The sequence below is a fragment of the Budorcas taxicolor genome, chromosome 2, assembly GCF_023091745.1.
Source record: "Budorcas taxicolor isolate Tak-1 chromosome 2, Takin1.1, whole genome shotgun sequence".
Taxonomy (NCBI): Eukaryota; Metazoa; Chordata; class Mammalia; order Artiodactyla; family Bovidae; genus Budorcas; species Budorcas taxicolor.
Genome location: NC_068911.1, coordinates 31,832,809 through 31,853,986, shown reverse-complemented (window position 1 = coordinate 31,853,986; position 21,178 = coordinate 31,832,809). Strand labels below are relative to the sequence as shown.

Below are 21,178 nucleotides of genomic sequence, written 5' to 3'. Positions count from 1 at the left end.
GACTTCCCTGGTGGTCCAGTGATTAAGACTTCACCTTTCAATTCAGGAGGGGCAAGTTCCATCCCTGGTGGGGGAGCTAGGATCCCACATGCCTCTTGGGCAAAAAGCCAAAACATGAAACAGAAGCAATATTGTAACAAGTTCAGTAAAGCCTTTAAAATGGTCCACATCAAAAACAGCAACAACAACAACAACAAAACCCTTGAAGACAGGTAGGCACTGGTGAGGGCTTTTTCTCTCAAAGGTGGCTGCAGTATCCTCACAACAGCAGAAGGTTCCAGGTCTCTCCCCACAGCCGTTGTCAGTGGGACTCACACACAGCCTGCACATTTTATAAAATCGAGGTAGATTCTAAGGCATCAAGTCACTATTCTCTGAGAGTTTGGGAATGTGGCCTGAAGAGTCTCAGTTGCTGTTAAAATTTGGGGATGCGTGCATGCCATGTTGCTTCAGTCTTATCTGACTCTTTGCCACCCTGTGGACTGCAGCCCACCAGGCTCTTCTGTCCATGGGGATTCTCTAGGCAAGAATACTGGAGTGGGTTGCCATTTCCTGCTGCAGGGGATCTTCCCGACCGAGGGATCGAACCTTTACATCTCCTGCATTGCAGGCAGCTTCTTTACCACTAGTACCACCTGGGAAACTGCAGGTATCTTGGTTTAATTAATCAGGACATGTCTAATTCAGTAGCCAGAGGAGGGGCGAAGCAAGATTTACTTGAATGTGATTAGATAGAACATTGTGATATGAAAGGAAATGCCAAAGGCATTTTTAAAAAAAAATTATAATCTTTTCATGATTTGGCAGATCATTATGATAATTCCTGGGATTTTCACAGACTTAAGAGCTTTTTCACAGACACATTTTTTTTCAGAGAGCATCTTCTCTGATGCTCCAGCTGGAAGGGATTGCTCAGCCTCTTGAAGCGCCAAAGGCATCATCTTATAAACGCATCTTATAAAGGCATCATCTTATAAAGGCATCATCTTTAGCCCAGCTCAGACGTCACCTTCTCTGACGCCTTCCCCCAGCCCCTTCTGCCAGGAATGCTAAATAGGTGTCATCCTGTAGGCTAGCACTCTGATCGATTGGTTAGGGGTGCCTGAGTATCTTCTTGAGGAAGAAAGCCCTGATTGACTAGTGATGTCTGCCAAGCAGCAGGAAGTGGGGGATAGCAGCAGAGCCTGATAGATTTCACTAGGCCCTGTGGTTGGGCTTTTAGGTGGACTCCAGCCATTTGGAGCTAAACTGCTTGAGCACAGGTAGAGACACAGGATACTCCTTAGCAGGGGTTTGCTAAGCCACAAGGTGAGAGATTTTAAAAGTTTGACATGTATTACCAAACAGTCTTGTGACTTAAACTTCTTAAATCTTTCTCCCCTCTTCTCTCAAGCCCAAAGGGTGAAACCCAAATGATGACTGATAAGCAGTCACACGTTATTAGCTCGTGAGTTGTGCACCTTCCAGACACAGCTTGGGAGCCATGCATGGTGTTATTTTCTTTATTCATTTATTTTTGGCGGTGCTGGGTCTTCGTTGCTGCACAGGCTTTTCTCCAGTCGCACCAAGCAGAGGGTCTTCTCTCTAGTTGCACCATGTGGGGGAGTACTCTCTAGTCGTGGGGGCTTCTCACTGCAGGGGCTTCTCTTGTGGAGCAGGGACTCTGGGGCTTGTAGGCTTCAGTAGTTGCAGCTCGTGGCCTTAGTTGTTCTTTGTCACGTGCAATCTTTCTGGAACGTGAACGTGAAGTCGCTCAGTCGTGTCCGACTCTTTGCGACCCCATGGACTGTAGCCTACCAGGCTCCTCTGTCCATGGGATTTTCCAGGCAATAGTACTAGAGTGGATTGCCATTTCCTTCTCCAAGGTATCTTCCCAACCCAGGGATCGAACCCGGGTCTCCCGCATCGTAGACAAACGCTTTACCATCTGAGCCAATCTTTCTGGACCAGGAATCAAATCTATGCCCCTTGCCTTGGGAGGCGGAGTCTTAATCACTGGACCACCAGGGAAGCCCCACGGCTGATTTTTAAGGCCCTGAGCATTGATGGTCCCAGAACACAGCGAGTGCCCAACTGTGATTTAGGGCATGGATCCGCTGTGGGGGGCCTGCCTGGCATGTGTCAAGGCCCATCAGAGAAGTGACTCCTGAGTGTGTTCTCTGGACGAGGCCTTTTCTGATACCCCGTCTTCCTTCCAAGTCCTCCTCTCTCCCTGAGTGCTAGTCCAGTTTGTCTGACTTCTAGGATGTGAGCCCCATGACTTCCCCGTGCCTCATCACTGAGAACAGTGCCTGGTGGGTGGTTAACAGTTCTCTGGGTGATGCTCCCGCTCTGGGGGACAGCGAGTCTCTCTCCATAGCCCTCTGAGCTGCTTGTTATGGCCCATGAGGCACCTTTCCATTTGGCTTCCAGAAATCTGCTTGTCCTTTTCCTCCTTTCTCATGTCCCTTTGACGTGATCACCCTCCATGTCTAACCACTTCACACTCACTGAGCCTTTGCCATGCTTGGACACAGTACTGAGCCTGCTAAGGGCCGCAGCTCATTTCATCCACACTGCGGCCCTGTGAGATGAGTGTTGTTTTTTTTCTTTTTTTTTAATTAGTTTATTTTTGGCTGCAGTTCATGGGGTCGCAAAGAGTCTGACACGACTGAGCAACTGAACTGAACTGAGTTTTTGGCTGCCCCGGGTCTTCATTGCTCCACACTGGCTTTCTCTAGCTTCCCGAGCAGGGGGTGCTCTTCATTGCGCACGCAGACTTCTCACTGTGGTGGCCTCTCTTGTGGATCACGGGCTCTAGGTAGAGCGTGCGGGCTTTGGCAGTCACAGTGCGTGGGTCGCTAGCTGCAGCTCACAAGCTCTAGGGTATATACGGGCTCAGTAGTTGTGGCTCACTGACTTAGTTGTCCCACAGCATGTGGGCTGTTTCCAGACCAGAGAGTGAACCCCTGGCCCCTGCGTCGGCAGGCAGATTCTTAACCAGTGGACCACCGGGGAAGTCCATGAGCATGGGGCCTCGGGGTCATAGAAGTTAAGTGACTCGCGCAAGAGCACGCGCTAAGTGAGCCAACCAAGGCTTGCCTTGCAGCAGAGTCTGAGCCTTTTCAAAGCACCTCTTTCGGCTGCTTTCCTGCCATCCTCTGGGCCTTTGCACCTGTCATTTCCTCTGCTGGTTGTGTCTTTCTCCTCTTTGTTCATAAGGTGAGCTCCCAGAGCTCAGCATGTTTATGGAACATAGAAGCCCCGCTGGGTTGAGTGACTTTGGGGAGAAAACGCGAGAGGAAGGGGCAGGAGATGGTGTTAGGGAGAGAGGCTGAAGCCAGATCTGCAAGGAGATGGATTTTTATCTTTAGGGCAGTGGGAAGCATTGAAGATTTTAAACAGCCTGTGACAATATCAGCTGTTGCTTTGGGAAGATCTCTCTTGCTCCTTGGTAGAGAAGAATTGAGGGACATTTCTTTCTCTCTCATTCCCTGCGGCTGTTGGAAATAGGGAAGGAAGGTCATATGCAACCTGTAAGTGCCCTCAGAGCCTCATAGAAATTCCAGCAAGCAGTGGTTGTGCCTTTTATTTTGATGATAATGGGAATCATTTGTGATTTCACATTTCTCTTCTGAGGCTGGCTCTGAATCTCGAATTCATTTCTGGTTATGCTATAGTTTGGAAAGAGTTATTTGAGGAATAGGAAGCTCAGTGTGGTTTATGTAAGATGAAAGCTGTTTATATCAATAACTGTTTGTGGGGATATGAAATGGAGAAATCCAGGGTTTCAGAGCTTAGCTTAGTAACAATGAGCATTGCTGTTTTAATGACTGCTAGAAACTGTTTGTCAAATTTTGTCTCCTTGGTTCCACAGGATTTTCCCCCCCCCCCCATTCTCTAGTGAGATGAAAGCTTTGTCTGATGTGGTCAAGTTACTCTCCGGCTGCAAAATAGAACCAGGGTTTTGACAGTTCATGATAAATACCACTTGCAGCTGGGATGTTCCAATGTTTTATGCATTTATGGAAAATTGTTTTAACACCCTGGCTTCCACTGCCAAACAAAACACAAACACAAAGCAAAACCCTACTTTGCTTTGGAAATGATGGTGACATGTATTTAAAGCTTGTATGTTGTGGGGGCATATTAGCAGGTATTTAGCAGCAGAATTGGCAGTTGTATGTTTCCTGCTTACTGTATGGTAAATGGATTCTCAGCCCCAAGGAAGCTCGAGGAGGGTTTGTTATGATTTCTGTGTGTGTGGAGGAATCAAGTAGGTATTATTAGTGATGTATTAGTGATGTTGTATTTGTTTGTGAAAGCCCTGATGGTCATCTTAAGCTTTTTTTATACGAAAATAAGGCAACTGGGGAATACTGACTTTAGGTCTGTATGACACAAGAGGTTGGTCGAAGGCTCAGTGACTTATTCTCCGTTAGTTAATTGTGTGGCCATTACAGTGTCTGTTGTGCCCTTTTCACTTTGCATTTCTCACTGGTTTGAATAGGGTGGGCACCTGGGAGACAGAGGGATTGCCATCTGAGTGAAGATCCACTGAGCAAGTTAACAGAAGCATCAGGATTGCAGTTGGGAACCTGATAAATTTCATGCTGATTGCACCTGGCTTCTTTCTTGAGTTGCACATGAAGAATTTTTAATTCTTTTAAAGAGCCTGAGTGGTTATTCTCTCTGATGAATGAAAGAATGCTCATTATTAAGAAAGGAAGGAAAAGTAGAAAGAATGGAAGCAAAAAATATCCCTTGACTAATGTTAGTATCTTCTGTATTTCCTCCCTGTGCCTTTTACCTTTTATATATATTATAATCAGGAAAATAAAATGACAGCTTCCCTTTATTCCTTCTGAAGCATCTAGATTTAGGTTAATCTCTTTTTTTGCCCACAAAACTTCTTATATCCCTTCTGTATTCTAACAGTATGTTTTATATTTCACCTAGAGTACTTATAAAATGTTCTGATACTATTTATACATTATATTGAATGTAGTAAGTCCCTGGCTAGTCTTGGGTGTAGGAGGGGTGATTTCTTGGGAGGGGCAGGGGGACAGGGCCTGGCTGGGGTCTGCTTGACCTCTGCATTCAGTGGGGATGGTGTTCTCTGTAAGGTACTTGCCAGAGTCATCTTTCATGGTTTCTGATGAGCATGGCAAGATTATACCTCACGTTTCTCTAAAAATGTTTTAAAATAAATTAGTTTAACTTGATTATAGGCCCCAAAAAGATCATTTTTTAAAAAAAAATCCTATTTTTCTTTTTTTGGCTGTATCACATGGAATGTGCGATCTTAGTTCTCTGACCAGGGATCAAACGTGTATCCCCTGCAGTGGAAGTGTGGTCGTTTAACTACTGGACTGCCAGGGAAGTCCCAAGATCACTCTTACAGAGGAATTACTGTATGCTTTGACCATGTAGGATATCCTTGTTCCCTTTGTATGTCACACGCAGAAAGATCTGTTATTGATTCTGTGCACCAGTCACAGGCTATCTTATCCCAACCTCCATTTCTTATTTGGGATCAGCCGAGAGTATTGAAGTGTGGATAAATCTGCAGGCTCTCTGCAGGCCGGAGTGGAGGGGCAGGATTGTGGCACATGGCCCAGTGATCAAGAGCCAGGACTCTGGAGTCAGCCTTAGCTGTGTGGCCTTGACCCTGCTCCTGAGACTCCTCTGACATCGTTCCTCCGTCTGTGTGGCAGAAGCAACAACACCTGCCTCAGGTGTCTTCCTGGCAGAGAGCAAGCAGGGGCCACAGGGCACCTGTGCTGCCTCGAGTGTGTCCCTCACCATCACCATCCTCAGCAAGGCTCCGGTTCTGTTGTCTCGGTTTTCAAAACCAAAGCCTCCATGAGCAGAAATGGTTCATCAGGGACTTCCCTGGGGGTCCAGTGGTTAAGAATCTACCTTCCAGTGCAGGGGATGCGAGTTCAATCCCTGGTCAGGGAACTGGGATCCCAGTTGGTATAGGGCCTCTAAGCCTGTGCACCACACCTAGAGAGAAAACCCACACACCCCAACAAAGACCCCACATGCCACAACTAAACAAATGTTACAGCCAAATAAATTTAATGAAAATAAATTTTACAGCCAAATAAGTGTTTTTTTTTTTTTCAAGTGGTCAGCCATTCTACTTGTGCCATCAGCAGGGGATTCTTGACAGGCACAACTCAGATGAGAAAGAAAGCTTTTGCTAGACAAGTGTTCACTTCCTAAGAATAAAAGCCTCAGGTCCAAAAATGACCTGATACAGTCATATTCTGGACTATAAACTGGGACCATTGATACTATAGTGTTCAGTTCCACCAAATCAAAAACATGTTCAGCTTAAACGGGTGGATTTGCGTAGCTGATCCATAAGGAAGCAGCATTCATTGTTCCCAGCTCAGCAGCCTCTCGGTGCCAGCTGACCAGTGGTGGGCTCGGAGAAGGCGGGATGGGCCGTGGGGGGTGTGGTCTACCCCCGAGCCTCACCGTCTGGTGCTTGTGTGTTGCAGGTGGCGGAGATGCACGGGGAGCTGATCGAGTTCAATGAGCGCCTGCACCGGGCCCTGGTGGCCAAGGAAGCCCTCGTCTCCCAGATGCGGCAGGAGCTCATCGACCTGCGGGGGCCGGTGAGTGCCCCAGCCTTGCCCTTCTGCCCACCGCCTCTGCTGCCCGCAGCCCTTCTGTTACATCAATGTCGAGGGCATGGAAAAGTACAGAGACTGAAAGGGAGAGCGTCCAGGTACCCCCACCCAGATGGTACCCCCACCCAGATGGTACCCCCACAGTGGGCAAGTGAGTGAAGCTTCATCTGTGTTTACAGCCACTCGCCATCGCTCACGTTAGCAGCTGAGCTCCGCCTCCTGTCAGATCAGCGGTGGAATTAGATTCTCAGGAGTAGGAACCCTACTGTGAGCTGCACGCAAGAGGGATCTAGGTTGTATGCTCCTTACAAGAATCATCCCCAAACCACACTCCCCTCCACGGCCTGTGGGAAAATTATCTTGCATGAAACCAGTCCCTGGTGTCTAAAGGTTGGGGGCCGCTGTAATAGAGGGATTTTAAACTGCAGCCCTCTTGATACTTTCAGCCATTTCCTTCTTTGTCAGGGGCCGTCCTGTGTAGCAGCATCCCCAGTTCTACTCACTAGAGCCTAGTAGCACCTCCACTGCCACCCCAGTCATGGCAGCCAAACACATCCCCAGACATTGTCAGATGTCCGCTCAGGGCAGAATCACCCCTGGCTGAGAACTCCCCACTGCGTTTGTTCACTTTGCTAATTCTGTAATTCTCTGTTGAACAAAATGCTGCACTAGTTTAAATCTGGTTTTGCGTTCATAAACATTGGGGGTGTTTCCATGATTTTGCTGCTGCAAACCACATTGCTAAAAGCATCGTGTCCTTTTGTGCACATTTGTAACAGCTTTTTCTTTGCTTTAAGACTTTCTTATGATGTCAGATGTTAATAACACCCAGTGGTCGGTGGGTGTGTGATACCCTTTGATGTGACCATTGTTTGATTGAACTGTTGTCAGTCACAGTCAATCTTATTTCAGGTTCCCAACACCTGCTTTCCCCTTCTGTATTATTTTGAATCAAATATTAGGCATGATTTCATCTCTAGACATTTCAGAATATAGCTATAAAAATCAAGAAAACAAATAGAGCAATCAAGTATAATTGAAACAAATATCATTGTCAGCCTCTGTTATCAATAATTCATTTATACCAACAAATATCAGTGTTAAAATTTCTTCTTGTCTCGTAATTTTCTTAGTTTTTTGAATTGTAGTGAGCAGTGACAGATCTGGGTTTGTGTGCCGTCAAAGACTGGATTTTTTTTTTTTTTAAAAACAATTGAAAATTATCAAAATCTGGACTCTTGACAAACCTTGTTACACACATGCTAAACAGCCAAGTAGCATAAAAGGGTATATGCAGTGAAAAAGAAATCTATTTTCTGTCCCAGAGGCAATGACAGTGACCAATCTTGGGTTTGTCTTTCCAGGGCTGAGCATGGCTTGAGGAAGCCGCGTGCACATACCTGTTTAGTCACTAGTCGCCTGCTTTATCACTGCTATGTATATTACTTTTCTTCCTTCTAACTATACACGTTAGAGGTCACTTTATTTTGTCGATACTTTGCATGTAGGTCTACGCCATTCCTTTAAAGAGCTGCATCGTAACCCTTTGAATTGGCAATACCATAGTTTGTCTAGCCAGGCCCTATTGATGGATATACGGTTGTTTTCTGCTTTTGTCTTTAGAACAGAGTTGACATAACATCCTTGTGAAATCCCACACTTAGACCGGAAGGTTGTCTGGCAGCTCATGGAGCTTGCTTTGCTGGATGTAGACCCAGAGTTCTCATCTTACGAGATTCTGGGGCACTGAATCTTCTTTTTGTCCTCCGTCAGAAGGGAGGACCTTTTTCTGTCCTCCTCCACCTGTTGCAGGAAGACTCTTTCTGAGCACCAGTTATCTGTCAAGAGCTCCTAGTTGTCAGAGTTCCAACAATGTGTTGGGCACACATGGGTCTCTGCCTTCCTTATCTCATTTGATTTTTTTTTAAAGTCGTTATTGAATTTGTTACAGTATCACTTCTGTTTTGTTTCGTTTTTTTGGCTGGGAGGCATGTGGGATTTTAGCTCCCTGACCAGACCAGTGAACCCCCTGCATTGGAAGGCAAAGTCCTAGCCACTGGATTGCCAGAGATGTCCCCTCTCATTTGAAGACAAGCCTGTGAGTCGAATGAAATTAGCCTCCTCTTGAGTAAGTGTGGCAGCTGAGATGCAGAGGGTTCAGGCCTCGCTGGACTTAATCATTAAGCTCCAGCACGGGGCTGGGCCCCCAGCCCATCGGGCTTCTTCAGCTCCAGGTCCTTTGCTTTCTCCCTCTGTGCGGCCTTTGCTCCCATCCCTTCTGCCTGGAATAAGGCTCTGGGCCCAGGCCACTCACCCTCAGAATCACCTCCTCAGGAGACCAGAGAAGGGCAGATTTTCCTTGTGGAGTATGGTGTTTGTATGTATCTCTCTGTTCTTCTCTGATTATAATTTTATGTTTATCCCTCACTAATCAGTGTCTCGAGGCACCACCACCTCTTCGAGGTAAGTGCCCTGTCTTTTTCTGCTCCCTTTAAATTCCAGTGACTCACACAGCAGGTGCTTAATAACTAGGTTGACTTACAGAATGAGTGAGTGAATGTCGAGTAGCAAGTGGTGGGGTCCAGGTTTCCCTGGACCCTGGATGAGTGGCCCATCTTCTCTCCTCGTGCCGCACTCGCTTTGGCCTCCAGTCTGGATGCTCGTGAGGGCAGTGACATCCTTTACCCAGAGGCAGCTCAAACTGTCATCAGAGACTTTCCGGCAGGCACGCTGTGATGGCCAGCAGTCAGGAGGCAGTAAGTGGTCCTGCAGGCTGTTGGGAAGAGCTGGCCTTTCTGACACTGGCCCCAGGGAAGCCCCTTGACTTTGTTGTTTTTGCCTCAGGCCTGCTCTGGTCATCTGCCTAGAGTCAGGCAGCCTGGACAGAGGAGGGAGGCAGCCGTGAGCTCAGTTTCGGTTCCGGAGCCCACTCTTCCTTCCCGGCGGTGCTGGCGGCAGAGAACCCGCCTGTCAATGCAGGAAACATAAGAGACACGAGTTCTATCCCTGGGTTGGGAAGATCCCCTGGAGGAGGGCGTGGGAACGCACTCCAGTATTTTTGCCTGGAGAATCCCCAGACAGAGGAGCCTACCGAGGCTGTGGTCCATTGGGTCGCAAAGAGTCAGACACCACTGAAGTGACTTAGCAAGCCTGCAGGCTCCCCGCCCATCCTGAGGGGCCTCTGTTGGGGGAGGCTCCACCCGTTGCCACTCTCTACTGCCCTCAGATTAGACTTCCTCCCAGACACCAGAGTATTCAAGGGCCTCAAGGGCAGAGCGGGGCCTGCTGTGCTTGGAAGCCCTGGTTTCCTCTTCTATCAGGTGGCTTGGGATTCCACCAGATGCTACCGGTAAAGGCAATTGTTGGTGGGCACTGGGGCTGAGCGGGGTGGCCCTGTTTTCCTCTCTGAATCTCCATGCCCAGGGCTGTGCCTGACACAGAGTAGGTGCTCTGTTAAGTGTTTGCTAGGTGAGAACTTCATTGTTGTAGAGCAGAGGACGATTCCATGGAGCAAATAATAATTTTTCTTTTGCTTGCACCTGGTGGCCTGCAGGATCTTCCCCGACCGGGGACTGAACCTGTGACCCCTGCAGTGAGTCAGAAGTCTTAACCACTGGACCGCCAGGGAAGTCCAAATGGTAATTGATTTTTTTTTTTAGAGATAGGTGCAAAGACACAGTGTCTTCTCAGTGATATTTTTTATGATATTATAGACTTTTAATTTAAGTTGTTTATTTTAAGGAGGAGTTTGGGATTAAGGATTGAATTTTTTCCTTTTCTTTTCGTTTTTTTTGAATGTAAGTATTTTTAGGACTCTCTTCTCATTATTGTCTCCCCACCTCTGGTATAAGGTGTGAATGAATGCTGGAGTTTTTGTTTGTTTGTTTTTTAAATCTTTCAGCAGGATTTGATTACCGCCCTGAAAATTCTCTGGGAGAACAGCTCCTGTTTTGAATAAATTGAGACAGAGTCTTGTAAGACCGCAGGATGTGGCAGTCAGTTACAGTCTCAGCACACGGAGAGAAGCTCATGAAGTGCAAGTTTGTTCCCACCAGGGATGAAGATTTGGTCTCACTTTATGTGACAGCACTTGGATCGCTCCCTTTCCTGCCACCTCTGTGGGTCTCTGTTTCCCCGTCCCATGTGTTTAAGTTGATCACCTGCATTTAAGCAGAAAAGACAGCTCCGCCTGTTACGGCTTGAGGTTTGTAGCATCCCTTCCCGGACTCGAAGCATCGGCCCTGTTGGCTTGTTCTCCTGTCACCTGTTCCCTCCCTTGTCTGTTTGATGAGAGCCATCTACTACATGCTTGGTGGTGGCGTGCACTTTTAGCCTTTCTCCTAGTACACTATATTCATTAGGTCCATTTTTCAGCTTAGCAGACTGAGGCACAGAGAAGTTTTAGGACTCACCTCGAGGCACACGGCTCCGTGCTTGCACCAGACTGCAAATCCAGGACCGTGTCATTCTTCAGCACATGCTGCTTGCTCTCCTGTTTTCCGTTCCTTTCTCATTTCAAGCAGGATTTAATGTCTTCTGTCCTCCAGGCACAACCCTGCTGGGGACTTTAAAGGCTCCCACCCCTCTGTGGCAGAATTCTCAAGCATCCCACTCCCTGCCCGCAGACTGCGTCTTCCACTGCCTCGTCTCCTCATCGTGCGATTTTTTACATCAAAGCAGATTGCTGTTGTTGTTTTTCACTTGACTGATCACTTCATCTTGACATCAGACTACACTCTTTGGAGTTTGTAATCTAGAGAAGGTGGAGTTTTCTGAGAGCAGAATAGTTTCCTGAGAGTAGAACAGTGATTCAAAGGATGCATTATAGGTGGTGGTGGTTGTTCAGTTGCTAAGTTGTGTCCGACTCTTGGTGACCCCTTGGACTGCAGCATGCCAGGCTTCCCTGTCCTTCACCATCTCCCGAAGCTTGCTGAAACTCATGTCCACTGAATCAGTGATACTATCCAACCATCTCATCCTCTGTCATCCCTCTCTCCTCCTGCCTTCAATCTTTCCCAGCATTAGGGTCTTTTCCAGTGAGTCATTTCTTCACCTCAGTTGGCTGAAGGACTGGAGATTCAACTTCAGCATCAGTCCTTCCAATGAATATTCAGGGTTGATTTCCTTTAGAATTGACAGGTTTCATCTCCTTGCAATCTGAGGAACTCTTGAGAGTCTTCTCCAGCACCACAGTTCGAAAGGATCAATTCTTGGGCACTCAGCCTTCCATAGCTTCAACTCTGTGGACCTTTGTCAACCAGGTGATGTCTCTGCTTTTTAATATGCTGTCTAGGTTGGCCATAGCTTTTCTTCCAAGGAGCAAGCATCTTTTAATTTAATTTAGTGGCAGCAGTCACCATCTACAGTGACTTTGGAGCCCAAGAAAATAGTCTGTCACTAGGTGGTACATATGAAAAAGAAGGGGAATTGTGAGAAATCATCTCAAACAGGGATGGTCAAGAGGCCTCTCTCTCTAGCACTTTCCACCAGGGCTGTCTGTGAAGCGTAGACCTGGCACACCTGTTACACATTTATTTCCCCAAGGACCATCTTTTCTAAGATGCTTTCCAAGGGATGCTTTTAGGAAACTTAGGACCGAGTTACATATCACATTCGTTACCCACACATGCTGCAGGGAGACCCTGACAGCTTGGGCTGTCCCATGAAGCTGCCCCAGCCCAGGATCCACAGAGCCTAGAGGGGGAGGTGGCATTGCGTGACTGTGGGGTGCCCTGGACCTGCCCCCCTGGAGGTGACTGACCGGCTGGGCATTTAGCCTTGGGTTCCACTGCCCTCCCCACCCGCCACCCCCATTGGCCTGGCTCTTGGTCATCTGAACGCCTGTGTGTCCCCAGGCACGTTGAACCTCATCCACACAGGCTCCCAGAGAGGGGGCTGTGCAGGGCTCTTAGATTCTCTGTACTCTGTTTTTCACCCTCTCATTTATTTATTTGGCTGCGTTGGGTCTTAGTTGCGGCATGCAGGGTCTTCATTGTGTTGCGGGATCTTTCATTGTGGCGTCCGGGCTTAGTTGCTCTGTGGCATTTGGGATCTTACTTCACCACCCAGGGGTCGAACCTGCATCCCCAGCACTGCCAGACAGATTCTTGACCGCTGGACCCCAGGGAGGTCCATCCCTCTGCTTTTCAATCTGTTGTTCTGGACCCCAGGGAGGTCCATCCCTCTGCTTTTTAATCTCTTGTTCTGAACCCCAGGGAGGTCCATCCCTCTGCTTTTTAATTTCTTGTTCTGGACCCCAGGGAGGTCCATCCCTCTGCTTTTTAATCTCTTGTTCTGGACCCCAGGGAGGTCCATCCCTCTGCTTTTCAAACTCTTGTTCTGGACCCCAGGGAGGTCCATCCCTCTGCTTTTTAATCTCTTGTTCTGAACCCCAGGGAGGTCCATCCCTCTGCTTTTTAATTTCTTGTTCTGTCTCTCTGTCGCTCTCTTTCTCCCTGCTTCTCCTTGTTTCTCACTCTCCGTTCCTTTCTGTCTTGGTCTTTCTCTGCCTGCCTTTCCCTCTCTCTCTCTTTCACCCACTGTGTGTGTTGTTCTCTCTGCCCCCGTCTGACTCACTGTCTCTCCCCAGTGCTGAGTCTCTCTCTCCGAGGCTGTCATGTTCTGTCTGTCTCTCAGCTCCCCCTTCCCTTCCCATTATCTCTAGTTTCATAAACACATCCGTTGCTCTACAGTGTAATGATGATGCTATTCATTGCAACTGCCTTCAAACATCTTAAACCCGTTCCATTTCAGGTCCCCCAAAGCGCCTTACAGTAGAACCACCTTCCACGAAAGCCTGCACAGACCCTCCCCTCTTGCCCGCACCCCTCCCAACCACCTGGCTAAGCCCCTGATCTGTTCCAGTGACACTTTGTGGGTCAGCATCTGTCACTCTGTATTATCACTTGGCATTGAATTTTCCTTTTTAAATCTGAGGATGGATAGCTGCCTGGCGACAGGGGCTGTGTTCACTTTCCTCTTCTTGGAGGCTGGCGTGCACACTCAGGGAGCAGGTGCTGTGTGAGTCTGCCCACGCACCTGCGGTAGCTATGGAAACTCTCTATTAACCGCAGTGTTTGATTATCCAGAAAGGTGCCATTCTGGAGGCTGTCAGATGGCAGAGACTTCCTGTTAATTCTCGCTGTAAGCTGCTCAGTGTTTCCATGGGACCCCTTCCCTCCATTATTGGAATGATGGAGGTGATGAGAGAGAAAGACGAGGGATTTAAAATTCAGGTGTGAGATAGATGGAAGAAACTCATCCCAAGTTTTGTAATAAGGTTCACTTTGAAATAAAATGCTTCTTGGGACTTTCTTGGTATCTTTAAAACCTTCCGAGGGAGTGATCTCATTTGAGAGCTGATGCTATTTAAGTCCTGAAGCTTAATAAGAAATGTATTTTTCAGCTGGGTGGCACTTGCCGAATATCTAATGATCAAGTACTAAATTGTCTATGGTCCCACGGCAGCTCTAAACAGCGTGTTTCAAATTATAAGAAGCTTTTTAATTCGGCGCTTGGACATCCGTGTTCTAATCGTCTACCGTCTTGAAGGAGATTATTTTTAAAAGTGCCATTTAAGAGAGGCTACTAAAAATATGTCTCACATAGAAGCTTAGCTCAGAAATATTAGTTTTTGACACAGAATCATCCAGAAAGATGCTTGCAGAACCCACTTTAAACAGCTCAGTGCCAGGGAATAAAAGCCTCTCTTTGAGCCCAGTCATCTGTTTCTGTCTGTGTGCAAATGGGCGGTCACATGCTCTATGACGTTAATGCTGGACTCACAGGTCTGTCTTCCCAAGGGTGCCCAGATTATACCCCTGGTTTATGCCTGGTTCACTCATCACCATGAGTAGTTCGGTTCCTGAGGGGAGCCCTGAGGGGCTTGGGTTTAGGGTTTGGGTGGACAGAGCCTGGCTAACTCAAGGCTTATGGCTGCAGAACTTTGAAATTACATTTGCAGCAAGATTGCAAGTGTTGGCTGCTCAGTCGTGTCTGACTCTTTGCGAACCCATGGACTGTGGCCCACCAGGCTCCCCTGTCCATGGAATTCTCCAGGCAAGAATACTAGAGTGAGTTGCCATTTTCAGTTGGATGACTGAAATCCTGAGCTCATGACCCATACCAATTACTGGTGCAAACAAGGCTACTCATCTTTATTTAATAACTTAGCTCTGATCTCACTTTTTGCCTTCTACAGAAGCTGCTCCCAGCCTCCACCCCCACCTCTCAAGGGTTAAACCTCAAGGTCTTGAGTTGCTTGGCTCCTAACTGTTGTGTTTTATTGACATGTACGTTTCTCAGTCTAACGTCGTTACCAGGAAACACGGTTCTTGAGTCTCAGGCAGCCACGTGGGACTCCTGTGTAGACTGGCCCCGGGTTGGACCTCTGTCTCGTGCTGGGCCACTGTCCTTGACTCATGTCATTCTTGATGTCATCCTCAAAATGCAGATTCTTCAGCCTCTTCTGTTCTGTCCGCGTGGTGCCTTGTCAATTCTACTGATCATAACGTGTCCATCTAAACTCCGAGTTAATTGACCATATTTCTGCTAAATTAACACACACTGTATTTCCAAGGATACATAATAACCACATGATTATACTTGTACATACCCTCTAACTAAACATAGGTGCTTATTTCTTAATTTAATAAATATCTTTCTTCATGATAACAGAGCTCCCTTCTGATTAGTCCTACCTTCCCTACCAATTACCCATGACTTAATTTTTTTTTTTAAGATGTCTATTTTTATAATTTTTTTAAAAGGCTCATCTCTTCTCTTTTTTCTCCTGGTTCATCATAAACTTGGGGCTGATGATACGAAGTGAGGTTCAGTGATGGCTCAGTTTTGATTGAGTGGCATCAGAGCCTCAGAGGAACCATACAGTTTGTTCTGGGAGCGTTACCCATCTCTGTGAAAAGTGAAAGTGTTAATCACTCAGTCCTGTCCGACTCTTTGTGACCCCATGAACTGTAACCCACCAGGCTCCTCTGTCCATGGATTTCTCCAGGCAAGAATACCGGAGTGGGTTGCCATTTTCTTCTCCAGGGGATCTCCCTGACCCAGGGATCAAAGCTACATCTCCTGCATTGCAGGTGGATTCTTTCCTGTCTGAGCCACCAGGGAAGCCCAGTGACCTTGAAGTGGATTTATATAACCTTCCAGTGGAAATAGATGCTGTTCTTATTGTGTGTGTCATGAAGGTGGGTTCCCTGGTCAGCCGGTTTGCAGGCTCTAGAGCAGACTGTGCCTAGATCTCTTGTTACTGTCTTTTCTGGGAAACCAAGCCAAACAATTTGCTGCCATGACCTGTTCTTTTGACCTCTTCCTGATGGACAGGTATCGTCTTGGAACTGACCCTGGGGTTCCTGAGCCTCCCTACCTGTTGGGTAGACAGAAATACTGCTGCTCTTGTTTCTGAGGAAAAAGGTTCAAGTGGTGTTCCCCTGATCCCAGAACCTGCAGGCCTCATCCACACCGAGGAGGGTGGCCGTGGTTTGAGATGTGACTGACGCAGTCAGCCAGGCATTTGAGATTGGACTTTGCCACAAGCTTTTTGATAAAGTCAGAAGAGCCTTGTGTTCACTTAGATTTTTATTTCTTTCCTAGGAAAGTAGCCTTCCTTTCTCTTCCTTTTTCTTTTTTTTTAACCTTTTGCTGTCCAGAGTGTCATCGCCTCTGCTGGCATGAGAGCATGTGCCCCTGGTGTGAATCCCCGCCTCCCCCTGTTACAGTGAGGCTCCCAGCCAGCGGTGGCTCCCAGAGTCTCTGTACAGGCAGATCGATATTTATTTATTTGGCCTGTGCTGGGTCAGAGGTGCCCCAAGATCCATGTCAGCACTGGAGAGGAATCCTCAGGTTCCGGCCTCGACTCCACATGAGGTCTTAGGCCCCAGCACCGACAGGAGAGGAATCCCGAGAGGTCTTGGTTGCTGTGAAGGCTGCTCTCTAGCTGCGATGAGCGGGCTTCTCACTGCAGTGGCTCCTCTTGCTGTGGAGCACGGCTCCCGGGCGTGCAGGCTTCAGCAGTTGCCTCTCCCGGGCTCCAGAGAAGCAAGGCTCAGGAGTTGGGGCGTATGGGCTTAGTTATCCTATAGCGTGTGGGATCTTCCTGGAACAGGGGTCGAACCCGTGTCTCCTACACTGGCAGGTGGATCCTTTACCACTGAACCAACAGGGAAGCCCGCAGATCTTCTAGATTCTTCCCTCCCCCTCCACCCGCCCCCGCCCATTGAAGTAGATTTGACTTACAATGAATGCTGTGTTCAGTTCAGTTCAGTCGCTCAGTCCTGTCCGACTCTTTGCGACCCCATGAATCGCAGCACGCCAGGCCTCCCTGTCCATCACCATCTCCCGGAGTTCACTCAGACTCACGTCCATCAAGTCCGTGATGCCATCCAGCCATCTCATCCTGGGTCGTCCCCTTCTCCTCCTGCCCCCAGTCTCTCCCAGGATCAGAATCTTTTCCAATGAGTCAACTCTTCCCATGAGGTGGCCAAAGTACTGGAGCTTCAGCTTTAGCATCAGTCCTTCCAAAGAAATCCCAGGGTTGATTCCCTTCAGAATGGACTGGTTGGATCTCCTTGCAGCCCAAGGGACCCTCAAGAGTCTTCTCCAACACGACAGTTCAAAAGCATCAATTCTTTGGTGCTCAGCCTTCTTCACAGTCCAACTCTCACATCCATACATGACCACAGGAAAAACCATAGCCTTGACTAGATGGACCTTAGTTGGCAAAGTAATGTCTCTGCTTTTGAATATACTATCTAGGTTGGTCATAACTTTTCTTCCAAGGATTAAGCGTCTTTTAATTACTGGCTGCAGTCCCCATCTGCAGTGATTTTGGAGCCCCCAAAAATAAAGTCTGAACTGTTTCTACTGTTTCCCCATCTATTTCCTGTGAGGGGATGGGACTGGATGCCATGATGTTCGTTTTCTGAATGCTGAACTTTAAGCCAACTCTTTCACTCTCCTCTTTCACTTTCATCAAGAGGCTTTTGAGTTCCTCTTTACTTTCTGCCATAAGGGTGGTGTCATCTGCATATCTGAGGTTATTGATATTTCTCCCGGCAATCTTGATTCCAGCTTGTGTTTCTTCCAGTCCAGCGCTTCTCATGATGTAGTCTGCATAGAAGTTAAATAAGCAGGGTGACAATACAGCCTTGATGTACTCCTTTTCCTATTTGGAACCAGTCTGTTGTTCCATGTCCAGTTCTAACTGTTGCTTCCTGACCTGCATACAGGTTTCTCAAGAGGTAGGTCAGGTGGTCTGGTATTCCCATCTCTCTCAGAATTTTCCACAGTTTATTGTGATCCACACAGTCAAAGCCTTTGGCATTGTCAATAAAGCAGAAATAGATGTTTTTCTGGAACTCTCTTGTTTTTTCCATGATCCAGCAGATGTTGGCAATTTGATCTCTGGTTCCTCTGCCTTTTCTAAAACCAGGTTGAGCATCAAGGAGTTCATGGTTCACGTATTGCTGAAGTCTGGCTTGGAGAATTTTGAGCATTACTTTCCTAGCATGTGACATGAGTGCAATTGTGAGGTAGTTTGAGCATTCTTTGGCATTGCCTTTCTTTGGAATTGAAATGGAAACTGACCTTTTCCAGTCCTGTGGCCACTGCTGAGTTTTCCAAACTTGCTGGCATATTGAGTACTGCACTTTCACAGCATCATCTTTCAGGATTTGAAACAGCTCAACTGGAATTCCATCACCTCCACTAGTTTTGTTCGTAGTGATGCTTTCTAAGACCCACTTGACTTCACATTCCAAGATGTCTGGCTCTAGATTAGTGATCACATCATCATGATTATCTGGGTTGTGAAGATCTTTTTTGTACAGTTCTTCCGTGTATTCTTGCCACCTCTTCGTAATATCTTCTGCTTCTGTTAGGTCCAGACCATTTCTGTCCTTTATCAAGCCCATCTTTGCATGAAATGTTCTGTTGGTATCTCTAATTTTCTTGAAGAGATCTCTAGTCTTTCCCATTCTGTTGTTTTCCTCTATTTCTTTGCATTGATCGCTGAAGAAGGCTTTCTTATCTCTTTTTGCTATTCTTTGGAACTCTGCATTCAGATGCTTATATCTTTCCTTTTCTCCTTTGCTTTTCGCCTCTCTTCTTTTCACAGCTATTTGTAAGGCCTCCCCAGACTGCCATTTTGCCTTTTTGCATTTCTTTTCCATGGGGATGGTCTTGATCCCTGTCTCCTTTACAATGTCACGAACTTCATCCCATAGTTCATCAGGCACTCTATCTATCAGATCTAGACCCTTAAATCTATTACTCACTTCCACTGTATAATCATAAGGGATTTGATTGAGGTCATACCTGAATGGTCTAGCCGTTTTCCCTACTTTCTTCAATTTAAGTCTGAATTTGGCAATAAGGAGTTCATGATCTAGCCACGGTCAGCTCCCGGTCTTGTTTTTGTTGACTGTATAGAGCTTCTCCATCTTTGGCTGCAAAGAATATAATCAATCTGATTTTGGTGTGGACCATCTGGTGATGTCCATGTGTAGAGTCTTCTCTTGTGTTGTTGGAAGAGGGTGTTTGCTATGACCAGTGCATTTTCTTGGCAAAACTCTATTAGTCTTTGCCCTGCTTCATTCTGCATTCCAAGGCCAAATTTGCCTGTTATTCTAGGTGTTTCTTGACTTCCTACGTTTGCATTCCAGTCCCCTATAATGAAAAGACATCTTTTTTTGGTGTTAGTTCTAAAAGGTCTTGGAGGTCTTCATAGAACTGTCAACTTCAGTTTCTTCAGCGTTACTGGCTGGGGCATAGACTTGGATAACTGTGATATTGAATGGTTTGCCTTGGAGACGAACAGAGATCATTGTGTCATTTTTGAGATTGCATCCAAGTACTGCATTTCGGACTCTTTTGTTGACCATGATGGCTACTCCATTTCTTCTGAGGGATTCCTGCCTGCAGTAGTAGATGTAATGGTCATCTGAGTTAAATTCACCCATTCCAGTCCATTTTAGTTCACTGATTCCTAGAATGTCGACGTTCACCCTTGCCATCTCTTGTTTGACCACTTCCAATTTGCCTTGATTTATGGACCTGACATTCCAGGTTCCTATGCAATATTGCTCTTTATAGCATCGGCTTTTGCTTCTATCACCAGTCACATCCACAACTGGGTATTATTTTTGCTTTGGCTCCATCCTTTCATTCTTTCTGGAGTTATTTCTCCACTGATCTCCAGTAGCATATTGGGCTACTGACCTGGGGAGTTCCTCTTTTGGTATCCTATCATTTTGCCTTTTCCTACTGTTCATGGGGTTCTCAAGGTAAGAATACTGAAGTGGTTTGCCATTCCCTTCTCCAGTGGACCACATTCTGTCAGACCTCTCCACCATGACCTGCCCTCTTGAGTTGCCCCGCAGGCATGGCTTGGTTTCATTGAGTTAGACAAGGCTGTGGTCCTAGTGTGAATGCTGCGTTTGTTTCAGGTATACAACAAAGTGATTCAATTGTGTATTTTCTTCTTTCAGATTCTTTTCCATTATAGGTTATTACAAGATATCGAATATGGTTCCCTGTCCTATACAGTAGGTCCGTGTTGTTTATTTTTTATGTGCTATTCGCTTTGTTTTAGCAAGATCTGGCAGATGCTGCAGCAGGATGTGACTTTGGCCTTGCCTGGCCCCTCACTCTTGGCCCATGGACCAGAGGCCAGCCCCTCCCCTGTGCACATGACCTCCAACTTGCATTGCCTTACTTCTCTGCTTTTTGTCTTTCAGAAGATCTGCTTTCAATTTTTTTTCTAAATGACGCAAATAATGTAAGAATCTATTTTTAAACGAAATTAAGTATTATACAACTGAAGAGAGTATAAGATACAAGTGCCTCTCTCTCTGAGATCCTGCCTCTGAAGAGCTTGGCTTGTATCCTTCATGAGTATGTGTCTCCTCCTCCATGCCCACCCTCCCAGATCATCCCCACCCTTGAAACTCCAGCTCATTCTAAAGCCCGCAGTGCCTTCTTCAGTTCTAGTTTTTTTGTGTTTATTTTTAGCTTCTGAGTTCCTCTGATCCTCTTCCCCTCTGGACCACCCATTTTGTCATCTTTTCTTATGTTGTCTTTTGCTTTGCTGTTCAGTTGCTAAGTCGTGTCTGACTCTTCGTGACCCTGTGGACTGCAGCACGCCAGCCTTCCCTGTCCTTTGCTATCTCCCGGCGTTTGCTCAGATTCACGTCCATTGAGTCAGTGATGCCATCAACAATCTCATCCTCTGTCGCCCCTTCTCCTCTCGCTCTCAGTTTTTGCCAGCATCAGAGTCTTTTCCAGTGAATCAGGTCCTCGCATCAGGTGGCCAAAGTATTGGAGCTTCAGCATCAGTCCTTCCAATGAATATTCAGGACTGATTTTCTTGAGGACTGACTGGTTTGGTTTGGTCTCCTTGCTGTCCAAGGGACTCTCAAGAGTCGTCTCCAACACCATAATTCAAAGGCATCAGTTCTTCCTTGCTCAGCCTTCATTATGGTTCAACTCTCACATCCATACATGACTGCTGAAAAAACCATAGCTTTGACTAGCCCAGC

The 21,178-nt window shown here is 46.9% G+C and overlaps 1 protein-coding gene across 4 annotated transcripts in view; it reads left to right on the top strand.

Moving 5' to 3' along the window:
* The window catches only part of SNX29 (sorting nexin 29), a 589,615-nt gene that overhangs the window by 355,866 nt on the left and 212,571 nt on the right, over window positions 1-21,178 (top strand). For all 4 annotated transcript variants that reach the window (XM_052661385.1, XM_052661396.1, XM_052661389.1 and 1 more), the window contains one exon: window positions 6,492-6,608. In XM_052661385.1, coding sequence (XP_052517345.1) covers window positions 6,492-6,608 — 117 coding nt within the window. The remainder of the gene's footprint in view (window positions 1-6,491; window positions 6,609-21,178) is intronic.